Source organism: Bombina bombina, chromosome 6, assembly GCF_027579735.1.
Source record: "Bombina bombina isolate aBomBom1 chromosome 6, aBomBom1.pri, whole genome shotgun sequence".
Taxonomy (NCBI): Eukaryota; Metazoa; Chordata; class Amphibia; order Anura; family Bombinatoridae; genus Bombina; species Bombina bombina.
In genome coordinates, this window is record NC_069504.1 from 732,372,476 (window position 1) to 732,393,491 (window position 21,016).

The 21,016-nt window shown below is 39.4% G+C and overlaps 1 protein-coding gene across 1 annotated transcript in view; it reads left to right on the forward strand.

Moving 5' to 3' along the window:
* Window positions 1-1,578: 1,578 nt before the first annotated feature.
* Window positions 1,579-21,016, forward strand: part of RASAL3 (RAS protein activator like 3) — a 178,497-nt gene continuing 159,059 nt past the window's right edge. Inside the window, exon 1 of the mRNA XM_053717944.1 lies at window positions 1,579-2,249. Coding sequence (XP_053573919.1) covers window positions 1,928-2,249 — 322 coding nt within the window. The 5' untranslated portion in view covers window positions 1,579-1,927. The remainder of the gene's footprint in view (window positions 2,250-21,016) is intronic.

A 21,016-nucleotide genomic window follows, 5' to 3' on the forward strand; every position in this document is an offset into this window, starting at 1 on the left:
GCTTACCACAAGCCCTTACTGGGTCAATGGAAGTAAACACAGTGTCCGAACAAAGGCCAGGTGTAAGAGAGCAATGAGACTAAACTTAGTAGCTGTAGTCTCTCTAGTACTTTAATCAGTTCCTACAAAACAAAAAACAATTATGTACTAGATATAATACTAAGTTAATACATTAAATTAAAAAATCAAAGAAAGATATACCTTTGTAAAAGTTTAGTCTCGCTATCCAGACAAATATAAACAGCAGCACAAATCATAAAACAAATGCAGAGTCCACAAACAAGCTAAGTCATATACCAATTCAGTCCAAAACAAAGGCTTAATACAAAGCATAGTCAGGGAAGCAGAAGTCAAACCAGAATTTCCAAATAATAAACTGCTAGGATAAGAGGTAGTAACTCAATACACAAGCAACGTCATGCTAAAAACACAGATCTTATAAAGACTACTACAACTAGGGCCTAATTTATCTTCTAGGCCTCCTTAAAGGTACAGTATGCCTTACTGCACCAGGAACATAAATCACTCTTTTAGACAAAAACCCATCATGAAACTACTATAGTATAACTATTCTTCTGCGTACCACAAATTACATCAGCTACTACACGCCAATACAACTCAAATTCACAGCACCATCCACCCCACACAAGATTATTTCCACAAAGCACCTATGACAATTCTCCTAAGAGATCCCTGACCCACTAAAGGCCCACAATCACCAAAAGTAAACATTTGTGTTCTACTCAGCACTCATGATGACCCAACAAAAAAACTCTAAATATGTCCTTGAATGACCTTAATGAACCCGTTTACTGCAAGGCGCCCTAACACAGTTTTCTTTAACATGTTATGTGAGCATGCATAACATAACAAAAACAACAACATAAAAGCCATGCAAACAACCATTTGAAATATGTTAAAAAAAAAAAAAGTGTTGCAATAGGTTCAAATAGAGAATTTGAAAACTTCAAAAATCCTTTGACAAACTGCACAAGTGTTTTCTGATTGACTGTAATAGCATTGTACAAGTGTACCCTAGGTATAGGCAGGGTATATAGGTAATTGACTGGGCACAACTTTAATTGAAAATTGTTACCTAAATGAGTAATCACTGTTTTCAAACATTTTGAAATGGATTTAAATCCCTACTAAAACCCATGCAATGTCATTTTCAATGGGAATTCTGATTGGTTGGAATGGTTCCCATCAACAAAGTTAACACATCACATTTAGCAAATTAATTTACCTTCTTGTACCTTGTAAGCATCAAGACACATACACAAGCCTTTATAAGAACAAATCATGTTTTAGTATAGTAAACACTTCATAGGCAGACAAGTGAATTATTTATGTAAAAGGATATACCAAGCAATACTCTATTAACCCCTCCCATGACAAAAAACATTCAACATATCTCACAATTTCCGCACTGCCACAGGTTATGCTGCTTAAAAGAAAAAAAACACAAAACCTCAAATTTCCTGTTGCAAAAGGGAAAGAGTAAGAGAAAGATGAAACGACAGCCAGAAAGAGATAAATGCCTAGACTGACTGAGACATTGAAGAGGGGTTGCAGAAATATAAAGTTTGCAGAGAAATGCTGACTAAAATCTGCTGATAACAAGCAAGAGACAAGTGAGAGATTAAAGTCATTATAATACAATAATAGCATAGAAAAGAGTGCAGTGGATTCAAATGAAACAGAATGCAAGAAAAAGCTCAGAGTGATTCTGAAAAAAGAGATTACAAGATATAATATCTTAACCACCTCAGAAGTCTCTACTATTGATCACACCACCTCTTGCCTCTATAAGTGCTGTATTCACTCCCTTATTTGAAGATATAATAGAGCACAAGCGAGACTTTGCAGAGAACAAGAGTAGTACAAAGGTGGAAACTGTATTTTTTAGAAATAGAGACAGTACAGGATGGTAGAACCATATGAAGACAATGAGGTTACAGCCACTGAAAATAGAAACTCTTCAGAACCTTCTTCTCTGGGATCTTATCAGTGGAAAACAGGTCATAGGCAAAGGAACAGTTTGTGGGTCCGTCTGCAGGGATGGAAACGTACTCCCAGTCAACAAACAAAAGACCCACAGGAACCTAGAAAGAAGCAGAGATCCCTATTCAGCAGAAAAACTGGTCCTCAGGAGACCAGCACTGGGGGTCTGACTCAATACCTGAGGTCAGTGTCAAAGCGTATAGGAAGGAAGAAAGAAATATGTCCACAGGCAGAGGTAACAGAAGGTAAATAATCTTCATGTCACTTTGTACAAGGTCACAGACCTGAAAGTCCATGGATTTATTTATTATGCTTTGGGCTGAGGTAAAGTGTGATCGTTGTGCCTTAGTATGCTGTGGTTTGAGCTATCCGTTTGGATATATTATACAGTAAATATGTTCAATATTTGTACAGAATATGCCTCATGTACCTATAAATAATTATAGACACTAGTACTGCACATTTGCATATATGCATGGTGTCTAAACCAGGTCAGGAAACGTACTTCCACTGTAAAATCTTAAAGCGACATGAAACCCAAAAAAATTATTTCATGATTTAGGTAGAACATACAATTTTAAACAATTTTCCAGTTTACTTTTATTATCAAATTTGCTTCATTCTTTTGGTATTATTTGTTGAAGGAGAAGCAATGCACTACTGGTTTCTAACTGAACACATGGCAATCGTTATATAGATGCAGCCACCAATCAGCAGCTAGAACCTAGGCTCTTTGCTGCTCCTGAGCTTACCTAGATAAACCTTTCAGCAAAGGATAACAAGAGAAGGAAGCAAATTAAATAATAGAAGTAAATTGGAAAGTTGTTTAAAATGACATGCTCTTACTGAATCATGAAAGAAAATATTTGGGTTTCATGCCCCTTTAAGTATGTGTTGTGTTAATACTAAGCAGGGCAATTTGAACTCTCTTATTTAAAGAGCCACTGTAAGTAAATATTTTCTATGCCTGTTACTAACTAACTACCCCAAATACGCTTTTTATCAATAGCATTTCATTAACATATCTCTACCGTATATCAGAAATCTTGTCTGCAAATTTAATTGTTTTCCAAACCCACTCCGTGGGTATCCTTTACTCTGTACCAATCCGTTTACAATACCTAGGTTTCTAAATGGCGCTTTAAACACAAAGTTATTGGTTTAAGTATTTTGAACACACAGTGCTGAAAATAGTGGGCAGGATAACGTGACATCATCGGCGAATAAAAGATATAACTTTTAGAACGTTATGAAACTTCATTTTGGAGAAAATATAGGTCAGTAGGTTTTAATTAATGTTTATTAACTTTAATATGTTAGTTGTTTAGCTTAAAAATTATAACAGAAAGTAATCCTTTAAAGAATACCCCCCAACTGTCCCGATTTTCGCGGGACAGTCCCGATTATAGGGGTCTGTCCCCCTGTCCTGGGTTGCTAGCCATCTGTCCCGATTTGCCCCAGGCATTAAAAAAAAATAATAAAAAAAAAAAATTAAATTCTGTTGGGCCCATACTCAGAAGCAGCTGGCTTTGCTCTCACAGGGTTAGATACCTGTTAGATTCCATGTGGAAAAGGAATGGTGTGTGGGTTAAGCAGGAGTAAGAAGGCTGTATACACTCTGACCACGGGTAATGGTGACCTCTCTAACCTACCTCTGGTAGTGATGATGTCTAACCCCTGGTGATAATACTAGCATGCCTTCAGTTTTATACAATGAGCAGTGCTAATACCAGGGTAACGAACAGTGGCAGCCGCAGACTGACAGCTAATGTGCTTGCCAAGCCCAGGACCCCATACAATGAATTACAGATACCCATATATGATGTAGTGTGTGTGTGTGTGTGTCTATCTGTATCCATAACTGTGTGTGTGTATCTGTATGTATAAGTTTATGCTATGTATTGTGTGTGTGTGTCTGCATGTATAAATGTAAGCTATGTAGTGTGTGTATCTGCATGTATAAGTGTGTATCTGCATGTATAAGTGTATGCTATGTAGTGTGTGTGTGTCTGCATGTATAATTGTATACTATGTAGTGTCTGTATCTGCATGTATAAGTGTATGCTGTATGTATAAGTGTATGCTATGTAATGTGTGTGTGTGTGTGTGTATCTACATGTATAAGTGTATACTATGTAGTGTCTGTGTATCTGCATGTATAAGTGTATACTGCATGTATAAGTGTATGCTATGTAGTGTGTGTGTATCTTCATGTGTAAGTGTATGCTATGTAGTGTGTGTATCTTCATGTGTAAGTGTATGCTATGTAGTGTGTGTGTATCTGCATGTATAAGTGTATGCTATGTAGTGTGTGTGTGTGTGTGTATCTGCATGTATAAGTGTATGCTATGTAGTGTGTGTGTGTGTGTGTGTGTGTGTGTGTGTGTGTATCTGCATGTATAAGTGTATGCTATGTAGTGTGTGTGTATCAGCATGTGTAAGTGTATGCTATGTAGTGTGTGTATCTTCATGTGTAAGTGTATGCTATGTAGTGTGTGTGTGTGTGTATCTTCATGGGTAAGTGTATGCTATGTAGTGTGTGTGTGTGTGTGTATCTGCATGTATAAGTGTATGCTATGTAGTGTGTGTGTATCTGCATGTGTAAGTGTATGCTATGTAGTGTGTGTGTATCTGCATGTGTAAGTGTATGCTATGTAGTGTGTGTGTATCTGCATGTGTAAGTGTATGCTATGTAGTGTGTGTGTATCTGCATGTGTAAGTGTATGCTATGTAGTGTGTGTATCTGCATGTATAAGTGTATACTATGTAGTGTGTATGTTTATCTGCATGTATCTGCATGTGTGCTACTGTGCATTTTTGCTGACTTTAAAGGCCAGAATTTAGAATATTAATGGGGATGCAGAGAGCAGTTTTAAAGAATATATTATTAAATGTCCAATTAAGATAAAAATATTTAGCAATGTCTTTGCAAAGGATAATTAAATACATAGCTCACATAACCATACCAGTGGTTTGAGCTTGTGTTTGATTTGCTGCCTAATAGTAGTAAAATATATGATCTCTGGCTTTATTTAGAATTTTATTTATATTACTTTGATCTTATGATTTTTTAAGCCCCGCCCACCAAATTTCATTATTTTTTTTTGCCGCAGGGGGGAGGGGGGTTCCCTCTTTTGAATTTTGAAATGTTGGGAGGTATGTTTAAAGGGGTATGAAAGATGAAACACAATTTTTTTTTTCCTTTAATGATTTAGCTAGAGCATGCGATTTTGAAAAACTTTCCAATTTACATACTATTTTCAAATTTTGCTTTGTTCTCTTAGTATACTTTTTTGAAAAGCATAACTAGGTAGGCTCAGTAGGAGCAATTCACTACTAAGAGCTAGCTGCTGATTGGCAGCTGCACCTATATACATCTTGTCATTGACCCGAAGTGTTCAGCTAATTCCCAGTAGTGAATTGCTGCTCCTTCAACAATTTATATCAAAAGAATGAAGCAAATTTGATAATAGACATAAATAGGAACGTTGCTTAAAATTGTCCTTGTGCTCTAAGGGTGCCACTGGAAATGAATTGAAATAATGTAGGTGTCTACACATACTGAATCAGTGTTAGGGATAGGTTTTCAGGAGGGCGGCACAGAGTATGGCCAGGGGACCACATCTGACCCTAAAAAGGGTTTTGTGTGGTCCTCAACATAAAAGAAAACAGAGCTGTCATTAGCACTAGAGTGGGAAACTCTGTGACGGCTCAGAGCAGTCATTAGCACTCAAGGGGTTAAAGGACCATTAAAAAGGGCAAGAAACCCCAAACTAATTAATGATTCAGGCAGAGCATACAAATCCAAACTTTCCAATTTGCTTCTATTAACACATTTGCTTAGATCTCTTGGTGCCCTTTGTTGAAGGAGCAGCAATGCATGACTGGGAGCTAGCTGAACACATTGTGTGAGCTAATGACAAGAGCGCCATATCTGCAGACACCGATCAGCAGCTAATTTCCAGTAGTGGACTGCTGCTCCTGAGACTACCTAGGTATGCTTTTCAACAAAGGATATCAAGAGTATAAAGCCAATTAGATAATAGAAGTTAATTGGAAAGGTTTTTTTTAAAATTGTATGCTCAATGTGAATCATGAAAGAAACTTTATGGGTTTCATGCCCCTTTAAGTCAAACTGTATAATCAAGTACATAATAAAAAGACAATACAATATCACTTACTATTACTATTTTAAGTAAGCAGTAGATTTTTTCCTACAAATTTCACAATTTCCTTGCATTTGTCAGCGACCTGTATCTTGTGACAGCCATCAACTAATTACAGTCTCAGACACATACACTGAGTAGATGCTAAGTCGTAACTGGTGCCTCAGAAAGTATGCATATAAAAAGATTAATAATTTAGTGCACAATTTGATTATTGAAGTAAAGTGGATTTTTTTTTATTCATTCGTCCAAAATTGTTCCTAGTAGTAGAACAAATCTTAATACAAAATAAATGTTTTAGTTGAAAATATTTTTTATTGACTTTTGAATGTTATTACATACAGCATCTTAAATAACAGTTAGAAACATAAAAACAAAAAATACAAATACAATAACATTGCAGCCTTCAAGTGATTGAATATGTGAGTTTTCCACACAAGACAAGAGTAATTTTGGTTTATTGACCTTTCAGTAACATTCCAACATATAATGGTGTGTTAATTCCGCTTTCCATCTAGCCTGACTCAATCTCAATCATGATCAAATCCCTATATCTTCCCCCCCTCATCTCTACCCGTTCATCTTGCTCCTGAAGACTCAATTATCTCACTCATTGAGGCACTCTAACCGGATTGTTTCCTACTGATCTTGTTGGTTTGCTAGGATTCTAGCTCTATTTTCTTTTTCAGTATACATAATATATGGTTCTCACTGTTGTATAAACTTATCCCTGGTATTAAGGAGCTCTGCCGAGGCGCTACTCATTGTAAAGTGATAATCTATTCTCCTTTTAATATATTCAAATGAGGGTGGATCCACCTTCCAAAATCTAGCTATGCTTACTCTCACAACCGTGCAGATCAAGGCTATTAGCTTGTGATGTCTTTTCACTTTATTATCTGGAGGAAAATGAAGCAAAGCCTGCTCAGGGGTAAGTGTGATATTAGTCTCTAGAATTAGGCTTAGATACCTTGAAGTCTGATTCCAAATCTCTGTACCCTTTCCACAATGCCACCACATGTGTAAGTATGTCCCTTCCTCCCCACAACCCCTGTAGCACAAGTGGGGCCTGCTGTCCTGTGTATTGGCAAATCTTGTGGGATATATGTACCATTTATAGAGTACTTTAATATAGTTTTCCTTCAACATGGAATTTGGAGAAAACGATAGACCTCTATTAATGTTTGATACCCAGTTATCTATTGTCCATGTCCTGCCCAAATCCTGTTCCCATTTAGTCATTATTACACTCTTGTCCCTATTTGAGCCACCATTAATAGCCGGATAGAGCAATGCTATCAGTCCCCTTCTAACCTCCTTCGATAAACATAGTGATTCTAATATAGTATTGTTTGGAGGCTTATCTAATCCCATTATCTCTCGAACTCTGGATTTAAGTTGTAAGTAGTGGAACAACTCATTTTGCCCGGGTGTGCCTAGCTCTGCATATTGAGAGAAGGATAGTAGGTCGCTATTAACAAAATACATGTTTTAAACGCATTTAAAACTGTAATTTTGTTAGTAAAATAAAAATTGCTTTTCAGACCCAGGACACTGTGGCCAATCAGAGACAAATATACATGTGTACCTGCACATAACCACCAATCCCTGTGCAGCATGCATGAGTTTCAGAGTTCTATATTCCACAGAATATACTACAGCCTCTCTGGGTGAATTGGAAACACTACAATATTGAAAGTTAAATTACAGGAAAAACAGACAAAATAAATAATGAAATAGCATTGCATTGTAAGTTAGTGTATCAGACAGTGTAGTGATCAGATGTCAAGGAAATCATATTATTAGACCACACAATAATTTCATTTAATATATCTATTGGAGAGTATTTTAAAAATATAGGTAAGTTTTACTTCCCAAGACATTTGGGTGCCGCTTTACTAAGCAATCAATGCTGCTTATTCCGCGAGATCCTTCAGGCTCGCCGGAATCAGGAGTTAAGAAGCAGCGGTTGTAACCTCTGAGGTGGCAGACAGCAATCATCCCGATCAAATACGATGGGGATGATTGACAACCTGCGAATCTGCAGGGGACAGCATTGCACAAGCATTTCACTAGAAATGCTTGTGGAATGTTAAATGCAGACAGCGTATGCTGTCGGCATTTAGCGATGTCAGGCTGACATGATCTGCTACAGTGTGAATAATGTCCGTCCGACATTTAGTAAATCGGCCCCTTGATGTCTAATTTATAACTGGTTGAATGGAAAATGGAAAGCATTCTCTTTAGAGGTATTTTGGGAATACTTTAAAGCATTTATCAGAGGTGAAATAAAAGCATATTTGGTTAAATAAAATTGACAATTTAAAGCAAAAGAAATGCATTTATTTAACCAATTACGTAATACATTTATTTTATATATTAATTACCCAATAGAGACCTTTGGGGGAAATAAATCCAGGCTAAGAAAGAAGGAGAATTTTTCATACATCAAAAATTAATATAAGATGATATAAAAACCAGGGCTATTTTTTTTTGTTTTACAGATTTGGATGAACAGCAAGAAAGTATCTAGCTAATTTAGAGGCCTATTTATCAAATGTCTGTTGGACCTGATCCAACAGTGCGGATCAGGTCCGACAGACATCGCTGAATGTGGAGAGCAATACGCTCTCCGTATTCAGCATTGCACCAGCAGCCAATGGGCCGCTAGCAGGGAGGTGTCAATCTACCCAATCGTACTCGATCGGGTTGAATTGTGGCGATTCCTGTCCGCCTGCTCAGAGCAGGCGGACAGGGTTATGGAGCAGCGGTCTTTAGACCGCTGCTTCATAACTGCTGTTTCTGGCAAGTCTGAAGACTCGCCAGAAACACAGGCCCACAAGATCCATTTGGAGCTTGATAAATGGGCCTCTTAGTCTGGATTAAAATGGAAAAAAATATAGAAGCAATACAAGTATGAGACGGAAGATGCTATACTATACAGGAAGTTGCTAATTATGTTACATAATTTTTTTATTATATTCAAAAGAAGATGTCTGTGAATTTTTGAGGAAAGATTCAATTTCCTAAAATAACAATCAAATTAAAGTGAAGGTAAACTTTGATGAATGAAAGCCCATTTTTTAAAAATACTATTAAAAACAGGGGCACTGTTTACAAAGCAGCCGTTTTGATTAAAAACTTACCTCTCTTCTTTGCACAGCCAGAGCAGCTCCCCCCACTCGGAGATCCTCTCTTCACACGTCATCAATGACTAATCCAGCTTTCTCCAATCACGGCTTTCCCCCCAGGGTAGTCATTGTCTGAGGCCATGCCGTGATTGGAGGAAGCTGGATTAGTCATTGATGACGTGTGAAGAGAGGATCTCCGAGTGGGGGGAGCTGCTTTAGTCATTGATGACGTGTGAAGAAAGGATTTCCATGTGGGGGAAGCTGCCTTCTAAACTTTGATGAATGAAAGTGCCCCTGTTTTTAATAGTATTTTTAAAAAACGGGCTTTCATTCATCAAAGTTTACCTTCACTTTAATAATCCTATTACAGATGAGGGAGTTATAAACTGAGGACCCTGGACAGTTACTGAAAGAACTAAAAAAAAATACTAAATTGAAAATATTACACCAACTTTAAAATCACTATTCAGACTTCCGGTGGGCGGGCAAAGAGTGAGGACGCAGGTAGAAGGAGCTCCGGAGACATAGACTGACAAACTCCTAAATCCTACACCTCAATAGCCCACAAAGCTCGCCAACCTTGACAGGTGACCTACTGGACCTGTCCGGACATTATTGCAGCACGGAGTCAAAGCCAACGGCTCCCCCACCGGAACGAGATATCGCTAATAAGAAAAGTCGCGGCCGCGACGAAACAACTGCTAACACCTCACTGCTGCTCAGATTTCACCGCACTCAGATAACCTACCGTACCGGTCTTATAAGCTGCCAAGACAAACGCTATTAAGACCGAGGAGTGGCGGAGTGAGAGACCGGAGAAAAGCATAGAGGGGAGCCGCCATCTTGGAAACACCGCGGGTAAGAAACCGGGGCACTTAACATACAGCAAAACACATTCAAGGGCTGCGAACTGAACATAGCCAGACTCCCCTGCTGTGTGGTGCACATAAACTCTGGCATTGCTACCCGTACAGCCATACGACAGGCCAATCTTAAACACTTTTAGGCGAACTCTAAGCCACGTGGGCTGGCCTACACTGAGTACAGAGACGCTCCAAATACATGCACCGACCCGGTGTTACTACACATTGGGGAAATAGAAGTCCTATCACTGAGGAATGACAAGCGGGAATAAAAGTTTAAAAGCAGACACCCTCAGGCGTAGGGATCGACTATAAGCCACATCCGAATGGACAATAAGACAAATAAAGAGAGAAGAGGGCTGATTATGCCGATTTTCTATATGGCTCTGAAAGATACTGAGAATAATGCACGATTTCTGGTTATGAAATAAGCCTTTCACACTGCGCTGCACCCCCCGCAATCCATACCTTTTTACGGCACCTAGAGCCACTTACAGCGCAAACCACTTTCCCTGAGTGGAGGCGCATTGCATGCAGAGGTACTACTCCAGTTTTGTGAAGACCACTGGTACAATGTCGAGCAGACAGAAACACCAAGACAGAAAAACCAAGGCTGTAGCAGAAATTCATACTGCCGAGGTTATGGCCACAGATGCTGCAGATGAAGAGACATTGGAAACCCACCCTATAGTGTCCCAAATATCAGCCCTGTTCCTGCCTAAAATAGAACAACTACAAACGGGAATGGATACTCTGTCATCTGAGTTTAAATCGTTCTCCTCAAGGCTCCAACATGTGGAACAAAGGGTGGGAGATGGAGAAATTAGGCAGCGAGAAAACTCCAGCAAAATAATAGCGCTTGAGGCCCAAAACAAGTTATTAACTGACAAACTCGACGACCTCGAAAACCGCTCAAGGCGGAACAACCTGCGCATTGTGGGACTGCCAGAAACTATCTCAAGCACTGACCTCCTAGAATTTGCAGAAAAAACCTTGCCCACTCTCTTGCACCTCTCATCTGAGGATATACCATGTGTAGCTGAGAGAGCCCACAGAATAGGGATCATTAACCAAGACCCAAAGACAACCAGGGGACCCAGACAAGTGATGATATGCTATCTTAATTTCAAAGATAAAATCACGATCTTGAGAGCCTATCGTCAATGTTCCCCACTGCTGTTTGAGGGGAAAAAAATCCTCATCTTCCAAGATTACTCTGCCGAGATCTCCAGGAGAAGAAGGGAGTTCTCTCCCTACTGCAAATCGCTGATTGAGGCAGGGAGATCTGTGTCCCTGCTGTTCCCAGCAAAACTTAAACTACAGACTCAGCAGGGAATTAAGTTTTTCGATGACCCTAAACATCTGCGAAAGTTCCTGAGACTTGAACAAGAGCTAGCTGACAAGGAAGCCTGAAAGGATGGAGAACCCAATCTGAGGGACTGGTAACATGCTAAGACCTGTTGATAAGCACTGAGAGGGAGGAAAATTAGAAAAATTTACTATTGAGCCACCCACATTTACATGAGTCTACCTCACTAAAAGACTTTATGGAAGGGAACACCCCTCTCCCTCATTATGTTAATAGCTTTTGTTGTCTTTCAGTGGTTAATATGGTAACATGAACGCCTTTGGGAATATGTTTGTTCATTTGTTCTGTTTCATACTGCAAATACCCTTTAGCTTATAATTTTGGTGAGTGGCCAGTAGAAAAGTATTAGAGGCTACCGAATGACATGATTGATTACCTAGCTCTAGCTCCCAAGCTCCCCCACTATGAAGGTCATTCACCTAAGGAGAGGGTACCCTCCAGCACACTACTAGTACCAGTGCCCCTATACATTATACTCCCCTCCTATGCTGGCCCCCGCTGGCAGGCGGGCGGAGAGAATCACATGCTAGAACTGATAGGCTGATTTCCACCAATACAAATTACACATACGGGAGACACGTACTCTGAGGAGAGGTGACCCTTTCTGGCCCTAGATAATAGAGGGATGCGAAACACGAAGATAGTCACAACCACATCATTAAGGTAGAGACCTGACCTGAACAACTGAAGGGAAAATCATTCTCAACATACCAAAGTAGAACAACTAAAGGGGATAAAGTGCAGCAAAGTAATGAATAAGTTTATACACAGTTATTGATTTAGACGCTAAGTGATTGCTATTTCAATGGAAAGGAAAAACCAATTGGTTCTGTTTTCTAAAAGCTATCTGTTGAAATGTCTGTTTAATTTGTTTTCAATGTTGTTAATCGTGTTGTTTTTATTTTTAGTTAGCTGGCAGGATGCTCTCCTCTTCCCCCGGGACTCTCCGACAAAGGGAAATGTTCTTAGTCTGAAATCTGGTGGTAAAGTACAAACAAGACTAAAATGTTTCTTACACATTGTGTTATCGGACCTACGTGTAATCAATTTCTTACCCTACATCCCATCCACAAACCGAGTTACAGATGACACATAACCTACATATTATGAGCTGGAATGTGGGAGGCATAACCTCTCCGCAAAAACGCAGATCTATCCTGCGTTACCTAAGATCTAGAAAAGTTGACATAGCCATATTAGAGGAAACACATTTGACGAACCTTGAACACAAAAAATTGCAACAGGGCTGGGTGGGAGAAGTTATATATACCCCATACGAACTGAGACGAGCTAGAGTTGTGGCTATACTACTTAGAAAACACCTGACGTACACTATCACTAAGACCGACATAGATCAGGAGGGGAGATTTGTAATGCTTCAATTAGAGGTCATGGGAGTCCCCTTTGCTCTGGTAGGAGTGTATGGGCCACAAAGACAGAAACAACATTTCTGGAGGGGATTGCACGCTAAGATAATGCAGTTTACCACGCTGCCCACTGTTGTCGGAGGAGATTTCAATATTGCTCCTCAGGTCCCTGCCGATAGATTCTATAACCCAGATAAGAAAGCCGTTACCCCTCAGAGTTTTAGAAACTCCAAAAAAGAATCCCTAATACTTCATAATTTCAAGAAAACCTTAGGGCTACAAGATATCTGGAGAGCCAGATACCCGGAGCAGACGGATTTTACCTGCATGTCAGTAGCAAAGGACACCATGGCCAGACTCGATTATTTTCTGATATCCACAGAGCTATGCCCCAGAGTGTTGGGAGCTGAGATAGACCCAATAACGATCTCAGATCATGCCCCAGTAGCAGTCAAGATCCAACTTAGTCCCGGGAGGGGGAAAACCAATAGGTGGGTGTTCCCAGCGTATTTATGTAAAGACCCCAACTTCTATAGACACATCCTAGGGGAAAGGGCTGGCATTTGCAGAGACCAATCAATTGCATGCAGGTGACCCTATACTGTTCTGGGAAACAGCTAAGGCTGTCTTGAGGGGGGTTATCTCGGCTTACGCCGCAAACATCAAGAAAAAGAGCAGGGCACAGTCAGAACTCCTACTAGCACAGATCTTAAATGCGAGGAATAAATATCTTAGGAACCCAAACACAATCAACAGACTCAAATACAAGGACATTAAGCGAGCAAGAGATGACTATATACTCCAACAAACCAACAAAACTCACTCTAAAATACAGGCTAGGTACTATAGGTTCGGAGGCAAGACGGGAAGACTGCTAGCGAGAATGACGAAATTATCGACAAAAAGAAATCCTATACTGGCTATTAAGCGGGGCGACGTAGTTTTGAATAGGGAGGAAGACATCCAAAGGGCATTTACTGACTTTTACAAAGATCTCTACTCACCACAGGAGGTACTGCCAAGGGATATGGACAGATTCTGGGAACAGTTGCGGATACCAACGATTGACAGAGCCCAACTTGACAGCCTCAATAGCCCCGTTACTTTGAACGAAATTCTGACCATAATTAAGGATCTAACATTAGAGAAAACTCCAGGGCCTGATGGCTTGCCAGCAGAGTTTTATAAAATAATGGGAACCGATATAGGCCCGACTTTGACGCAGCTGTTCAATGGTCTCCTCAGTGGTGAAGTTAGACCCTCCCCCAGGTTTGTGGAAGCCAATATCAGTATTATTCCAAAGGAGGGTAGAGACCCCCTTTTAACACAGTCATACCGTCCTATTTCCCTGCTTAATCAGGACTACAAAATCCTAACTAAACTCCTTGCAAACAGGCTAGCAAATATACTCCCGACATTAGTACACGAGGACCAGACGGGTTTCGTTAAGGGGAGATCTTCAGTACTTAACATTCAAAGAGTCCAAACAATTATCCAACACTATTGGAACATAACGCAACATAACCAGAACATAGAGACACATGACGAGGCAGCCCTACTATTCTTAGACGCTGAAAAAGCCTTTGACAAGGTCTTGTGGGAACATTTATACACCACCATGGGCAAGATGGGCATCGAAGGTGCATTTGTCAGGGCAATTGAGAATCTTTATAGAGAACCCCAAGCATCCCTCCTAATCAATGGCACACCTACCAGACCCTTCACACTCCATAGAGGCACTAGACAGGGCTGCCCTCTCTCCCCACTCCTTTTTGACCTGGCTATAGAGCCCCTGGCAATAAAAATTAGGCAGACAATGCAGGGGATGCGCATAGGCGAGTCGACCTTGCATGTCTCGCTCTTTGCTGATGACATGGTGTTATACGTACAAGACCCTCAAAAAAATATTCCAAAATTGATGGAAATAATCAATGAATTCGGCTTAGTCTCTGGATACAAAGTCAACACTGACAAAACTGAACTACTCTGGTTATTGTCAAAAGGTAAAAAACAAATTCCCGGCTATGACTTTAGGATAGTGGAGGGTAACTTCAAATATTTAGGTATTACACTACACACAGACCCACGCAGATGGTACTCTATTAACTATGGTCCCTTGCTTAAACAATTAGACAGCCTGATTGGGGGGTGGACTTCGCTGCCCTTGAACCTATCGGGAAGGGTGGGACTTATAAAGATGATCTATTTCCCCAAACTGCTTTATTTTTTCCAGACTCTGCCAGCAATACTGCGAAAATCAGATTTAAATCACATTAAGGGAAAGGTGCTTAAATTTATTTGGAACAACAAGAAACACAGGGTCAGTTTTCTCAAGCTTACCGCCCCAAGGGAGATGGGGGGATTAGCACTACCAAACTTTGAACTATACAACTGGGCGGCCCAATGTAAATTTGTTATTGACTGGCTGACGGGACGGGGAAAGTTCTCTGACCCTAGGTTGGAAAATGAACTGACGAAACCATGGGCTTTAGAGATGATCCCACACATGACCCAAACCCAAGCGACCAAACACTTAAAAGACATGGAGCTCCTGGCCCAACCGGCGAGAGCTTGGAGACAGTTTTGCAAGACACTAGGGGGCAACCACAGATTGACCGCATATTTGCCATGGTGCGGCAACCCTGAGTTCCCTGCAGGTATATCGACTAAAGCTTTTCTTCAGTGGAAGAGCCAGGGACTTCGCACAGTAGGTCAAACAATGACAAGGGAGGGGGGACTCATGCAGACTTTTGAAACCCTAAGAACCACGTTTGACCTGCCCAGAACACATCACTACGCTTACTTGCAAGCCAGACATTACTTTGACACACTACGGAGGGAGGGGAACAACAAAGACCAAACAGCTATAAAACAAAGCATAGAATAAGCTCGACATGGCATCACCTCTATAGCACCATTGTACACAAAGATGAACAGACTAGCGGGGACAACCTGCATAGACAAGATAGCCTCCATTTGGAGTGATAGGCTTACAAAAGATGTGACAGCGGCTGAAGTTGAGAAAAGCATCAGTAGAGTAAAGTTAGCAACTCTCTCCTCAGAGGTGAGAGAATCCCATTTTAAGCTAATACACGACAGCTATGTTACCCCTGGGAAATTCCAGAGATGGAAGGCAGACAGGGACAGTAAGTGTCCTAGGTGCAGTCTGATAGACGCGGATATTGAACACATGGTGTGGAACTGTCCTAAACTAGTCAGATTCTGGAAGATGACGGCACACTGGGTAAAGACAAAAATACAATGTCCCTGTGGGGATTGGACATTTCAGAATGTAGTATTCCTCGACTTTTTAGGCCTACCCAAACATATTAAACTACTTATCTCTAATATAGTATTGATGGCGAGACATCTGATCTTCCAAAATTGGCTCAAACGAAATCCACCCACTGTTACACAGCTAAAGCAGGCGTTGCTAAAGCAACTTTTTATTGAGCAAGCAGACGGCTTAGGAGACATGAATGCTAGGGTTCGGTCCTTCTTTAACAAATGGGGACCCTTTATTCACACACTACCAGATACTTCGCGTACTATAATCATTGCACCATTTAAGAACACAGAATACATTTTAGAGGCAACATTGCGAGGAGACTGGTAGACTAGTTCGGAGAAGTTCCCGGGGGGGGGGGGGGGGAGGAGGTTGTCGGAGAGTGAATTATGCCAGCTGAGAGTTAGGAAGTTAATATTATTTTGTGTTTAAGGTAAAAAGAAAAATTGTGCACGATGGAAATTTGTTTTTGTTTTTTCTTTTTTTTTCTTTTGCTCCTTTCTTTTATCACTTTTTCAAGATCCATGCTACAGTATTGACATGACAACTGTTTTATAATTGATGTTATCATTTGCCATGTAATCATATACTACGTAAATACTACCGAATGTAATGACTTCCATCTGTCTGTTGCACTTGAAAAATAAAGATATTTAAAATCACTATTCAATGAATACTATATACAAAATAAAATTAATTCCTCAATTATTACTTTAATCTTTAATAAAGAGAAGGGTCTAAACTCTTACAGACCAATATCTCTTTTGAATAAGGACTATAAGATATTAAACAACTGTCAGCTGAAAGACTGAAAAGTATCCTGTCTCCACTGATTCTCCCAGATCAAACAGGTTTTATGACTGGTAAACGTTCTATATTAAATTTGAGAAAAGTCATGTTAAAAGGACAGTCTAGTCAAAATAAAAATGTAATGATTCAGATAGGGCATGTAATTTTAAACAATGTTCCAATTTACTTTTATCATCAAAATTGCTTTTCTCTCTTTATATTCTTTGTGGAAAGCTAAACCTAGGTACACTCGTGCTAATTTCTAAGCCGTTGAACTTCCTCTTCCTCTGCATTTTTGACAGTTTTTAACAGTTAGACACTGCTAGTGCATGTGTGCCATATAGATAACATTGTGCTCACTCCCGTGTTAAAGGGACATAATACCCATTTGCTAAATCTGTAAAAAGCTGACTAAAAATATCACCTGAACATCTCTATGTAAAAAAGGAAGACATTTTACCTCACAATTTCCTCAGCTCACCAGAGTAAGTAGTGCTGTGTAAAAAGTTATCTTTAAGTTACTGCCCAGCTGCAGGTAACAAATAAAAAAAAAAGGAAGAAATGAACAGCATCAGCAGTGCTGAGGACATGAACTGTTTTACTTTGATCTCATGAGATTTCATAGTAAACTTCCTTAAACTGAATAGGGAAATAACATGAGTGTACATGAGACACACTCCCTTGCAAGTCCCGGGACAGGCATACTGATTTGCTGCTTAAAGTAATTTACAATGGGGTGTGAATACTTAGGACATTTTGAGGTGAAATATCTTTCTTTTTTACATAGACATGTTAAGGTGATATTTTCTAGTCAGCATTTTACAGCTATGCTGCATCACTTTCATGGCCCTTTAAGGGTAAGCACTGATTGGCTAAAATGCAAGTCAATGGATAATTAATAAATAAAAAGTCATGTGATCAGGAGGCTGTCAGAAGAGGCTTAGATACAAGGTAATCACAGAGGTAAAAAGTATATTAATATAACAATGTTGGCTGTGCAAATTTGGGGAATGGGTAATAAAGGGATTATCTATCTTTTTAAACAATAACCTAATAAAACTATTAACCCCTAAACCACCAAACCCACAAAACACAAAAAACAAATTAAATTACTAAGCCCCCTAACCCAACACCCCCTAAATTAACCCCAAGTAATCGGTCTTCAGTTCCGCCCTCCGCTCCAGCTTGTTCCTGGAAGAAGATAGAAGAGGTGGCCGATTGGAAGAAGTCTTCAGCGCTTGACTTCAGGAACTGTGAGTACCTATCTGAGGGGTTAGACTAGATTAGGGTTTTAATGGGCACTCTTAAAATAGCTGAATGCCCATTTAAGGGCAATGCCCATACAAATGCCCCTTTAGGGAAAATGGGTAGTTTAAGTTTTTTTAGTGTTAGTTTTTTTTATTTTGGGGGGTGGGGGGGGGTTTATTGTTAGGGTGGGCTTAGAATTTTAAGGGCTATTGGTAGTTTAGCATTAGATTAGGGTTTTTTTTTATTTTGGGGGGCTTTTTTTTATTTTCATAGGGATTAGGTTTAATTTTTTTATTTTGTATAATTTTGTTTAATAGTTTCTGTAATGTTAGACTTTTAATTTTTTTGTAATCTTAGATTCATGTAATCTTATTTTTTTTTTATTTTTAAGTAATGTTAGCTTTTTTATTTTAATTGTTTATAACAGTATTTTTTAATTTAGGTACTTGGGGTTAATTTAGGGGGTGTTAGTAATTTAATTAGTTATTTGCGTTGTGTGGGTTTGGCAGTTTAGGGGTTAATAGTTTTATTTGGATTATTGCATTGTGTGGGTTTGGCAGATTAGGGGTTAATAGATTTAATAGGGACTTTGCAATGTGGTTTAATGGCGGATAAGGGGTTAATACTTTTATTAGGTAGTTTGCGATGTTGGGGATGGCGGATTTAGGGGTTAATACTTTTACTAGGTAGATCGCGATGTGGGTGAATGACAGATTAGGGGTTAATACATTTATTAGGTAGATCGCGATGTGTGTGAATGGCGGATTAGTGGTTAATAGTTTAATTAGGCTTATTGCGTTGTGGTGGGTTGTCGGTTCAGGGGTTAATACTTTTATTATTAGTTCCAATGTGGGTTTGATGGTGGATATACGGGTTTTTACTTGAGGAGGGTTAGACTTTTACAGGAGATTTGACTCCCGTAAGTCCCAGTGCCGTAAATTACTGGCGACTCCAGAAATTTGTATTTATGCTCATTTCTGGACATCGCTAGTTTATCCGACTTACGGCACTTTATGAACTGCCGGCGGGGTTTATGTAATACCCCGATGTGCGAGGTGAAATTACGGGCTGCGCAGGTTTCAGCAGTTGCACTGAAGCCTGCGCCGCATATGTAATCTCGCCCATTATTGGTACATCTCGCTATTTTTACGTTAGACACCGAAAGGCATTTGACTTAGTGTCCTGGGACCATCTATTTAAAACTTTAAGTACATTTGGCTTTGAGTGAGATTTTTTACATTTCTTCAAACTAATATATAACCAACCACTAACTTCTGTTTTGGTAAATGGTCTCTCCACACCTTTCTTACAGTTACAGAAAGGTACGCAACAAGGATGCCCTCTCTCACCATATCGTTTTAATCTTGCTATCGCCATACTTTTGAGAAAAGAAATGGAGGGTATTTGCTTGGTAAAAATAGGCATCTCTCATTGCTATATGCAGATGATTTATTAGTTATTCTGCTTATAGATGTAACCCTGCTAAATCTGAGACTAAATGTATCCATAAAAATAAGACTAGATTGAGGCGAATTCCTTTTGCTGAGTCTAAAGAGTATATACAATATATGGTGTGACGAACCAAGGTTATCCAACCCTGCGCCAGTCACTTATTTGGCACAGAAAGGGTTTTCAGCCCCCTTTTTCTGTCACCAATAGGTCGCAATCTAGCCACACCAGGCAAGCTTGAGATTCAGTTTAGTGGGTGCAAGGGTTAACCACACTCCCTAGTCTATACTAGACGTAAGAGAAATGCCCAAAACTCCCTTTTAATGCCACCCACAAAAAACTATCAATCCTATAGCTCCAATACTGCCACATCTTAAAATGTATTAAAGTGAAAATCCTAAGAAAAAACCCAGACTTTACACATTAACTCTCTAAATACAATTTAGCAGAAAATAACCTAAACTATACAGTTCTAATATTCCAGTCCCTTTCAGTAACGTGGTACAATTATTAGACAAAGGCCAAACTTAATAAAGGAATTATTTATTATGCCAAAAATATTATGCACAATGCATTATTAATAAAAAAAAGTTGTTACAAATAAAATTACACACGCAAACAGTTTTTCAAAATAAAAAGAAGAAAATTAGAAACCTTACACTGTACTAGTCTTTGGAATCTGTTACCAGAGAGATGGCATGAAGCAATTGGGTCCTTACTCTGTGTTGTCACAGCCTCCCTTGTAAGAATGAAAATCTTATTGTTAAGAAATAAGATTCTTAAACCGATTTTTCAGAGATCAGGTTGCCTAACTACACCCACCTGGGCGGGCTAAGAAAACCCCCTGTCTTTATGACCTTCAATAAACTAATTTTTTGCCTGAAATTATAGAACCCATTATAATTTCTGCTAGGTAACTCTATCTCTATATTTTAGTTTCATTGGGAGAGTCGGTTTGATATCAAATATGCCATAGGTTGACATATTTACCTTCATTTAAGGTTATAACAGTTTTAAACACATTTATACATAACCCATGTCCCTTTATTGACCTCCTCAGGAGATGTGCTGGGGGGGCCCTGTTTTACATCATGCCCTGCTGCTGACAGCTTAGGCCATAAAATTCTGTCCTGTTTACACTGCCGAGCATTTATGATGCTCCTGGCACTTCAAAGAAAACACAAACACAATTCTTCTTGAAAACAAATAACTGTTTTGAGTTCAAGCTACACAAAGTTAACTCCTTAGCAGCTGAATCCTGAGATATTCGTGACATATGGAAATTAAATTATCACATAACCTTGAAAAATGGTACTCTAACCCCTTTAGAGAAAATGTCAGAGA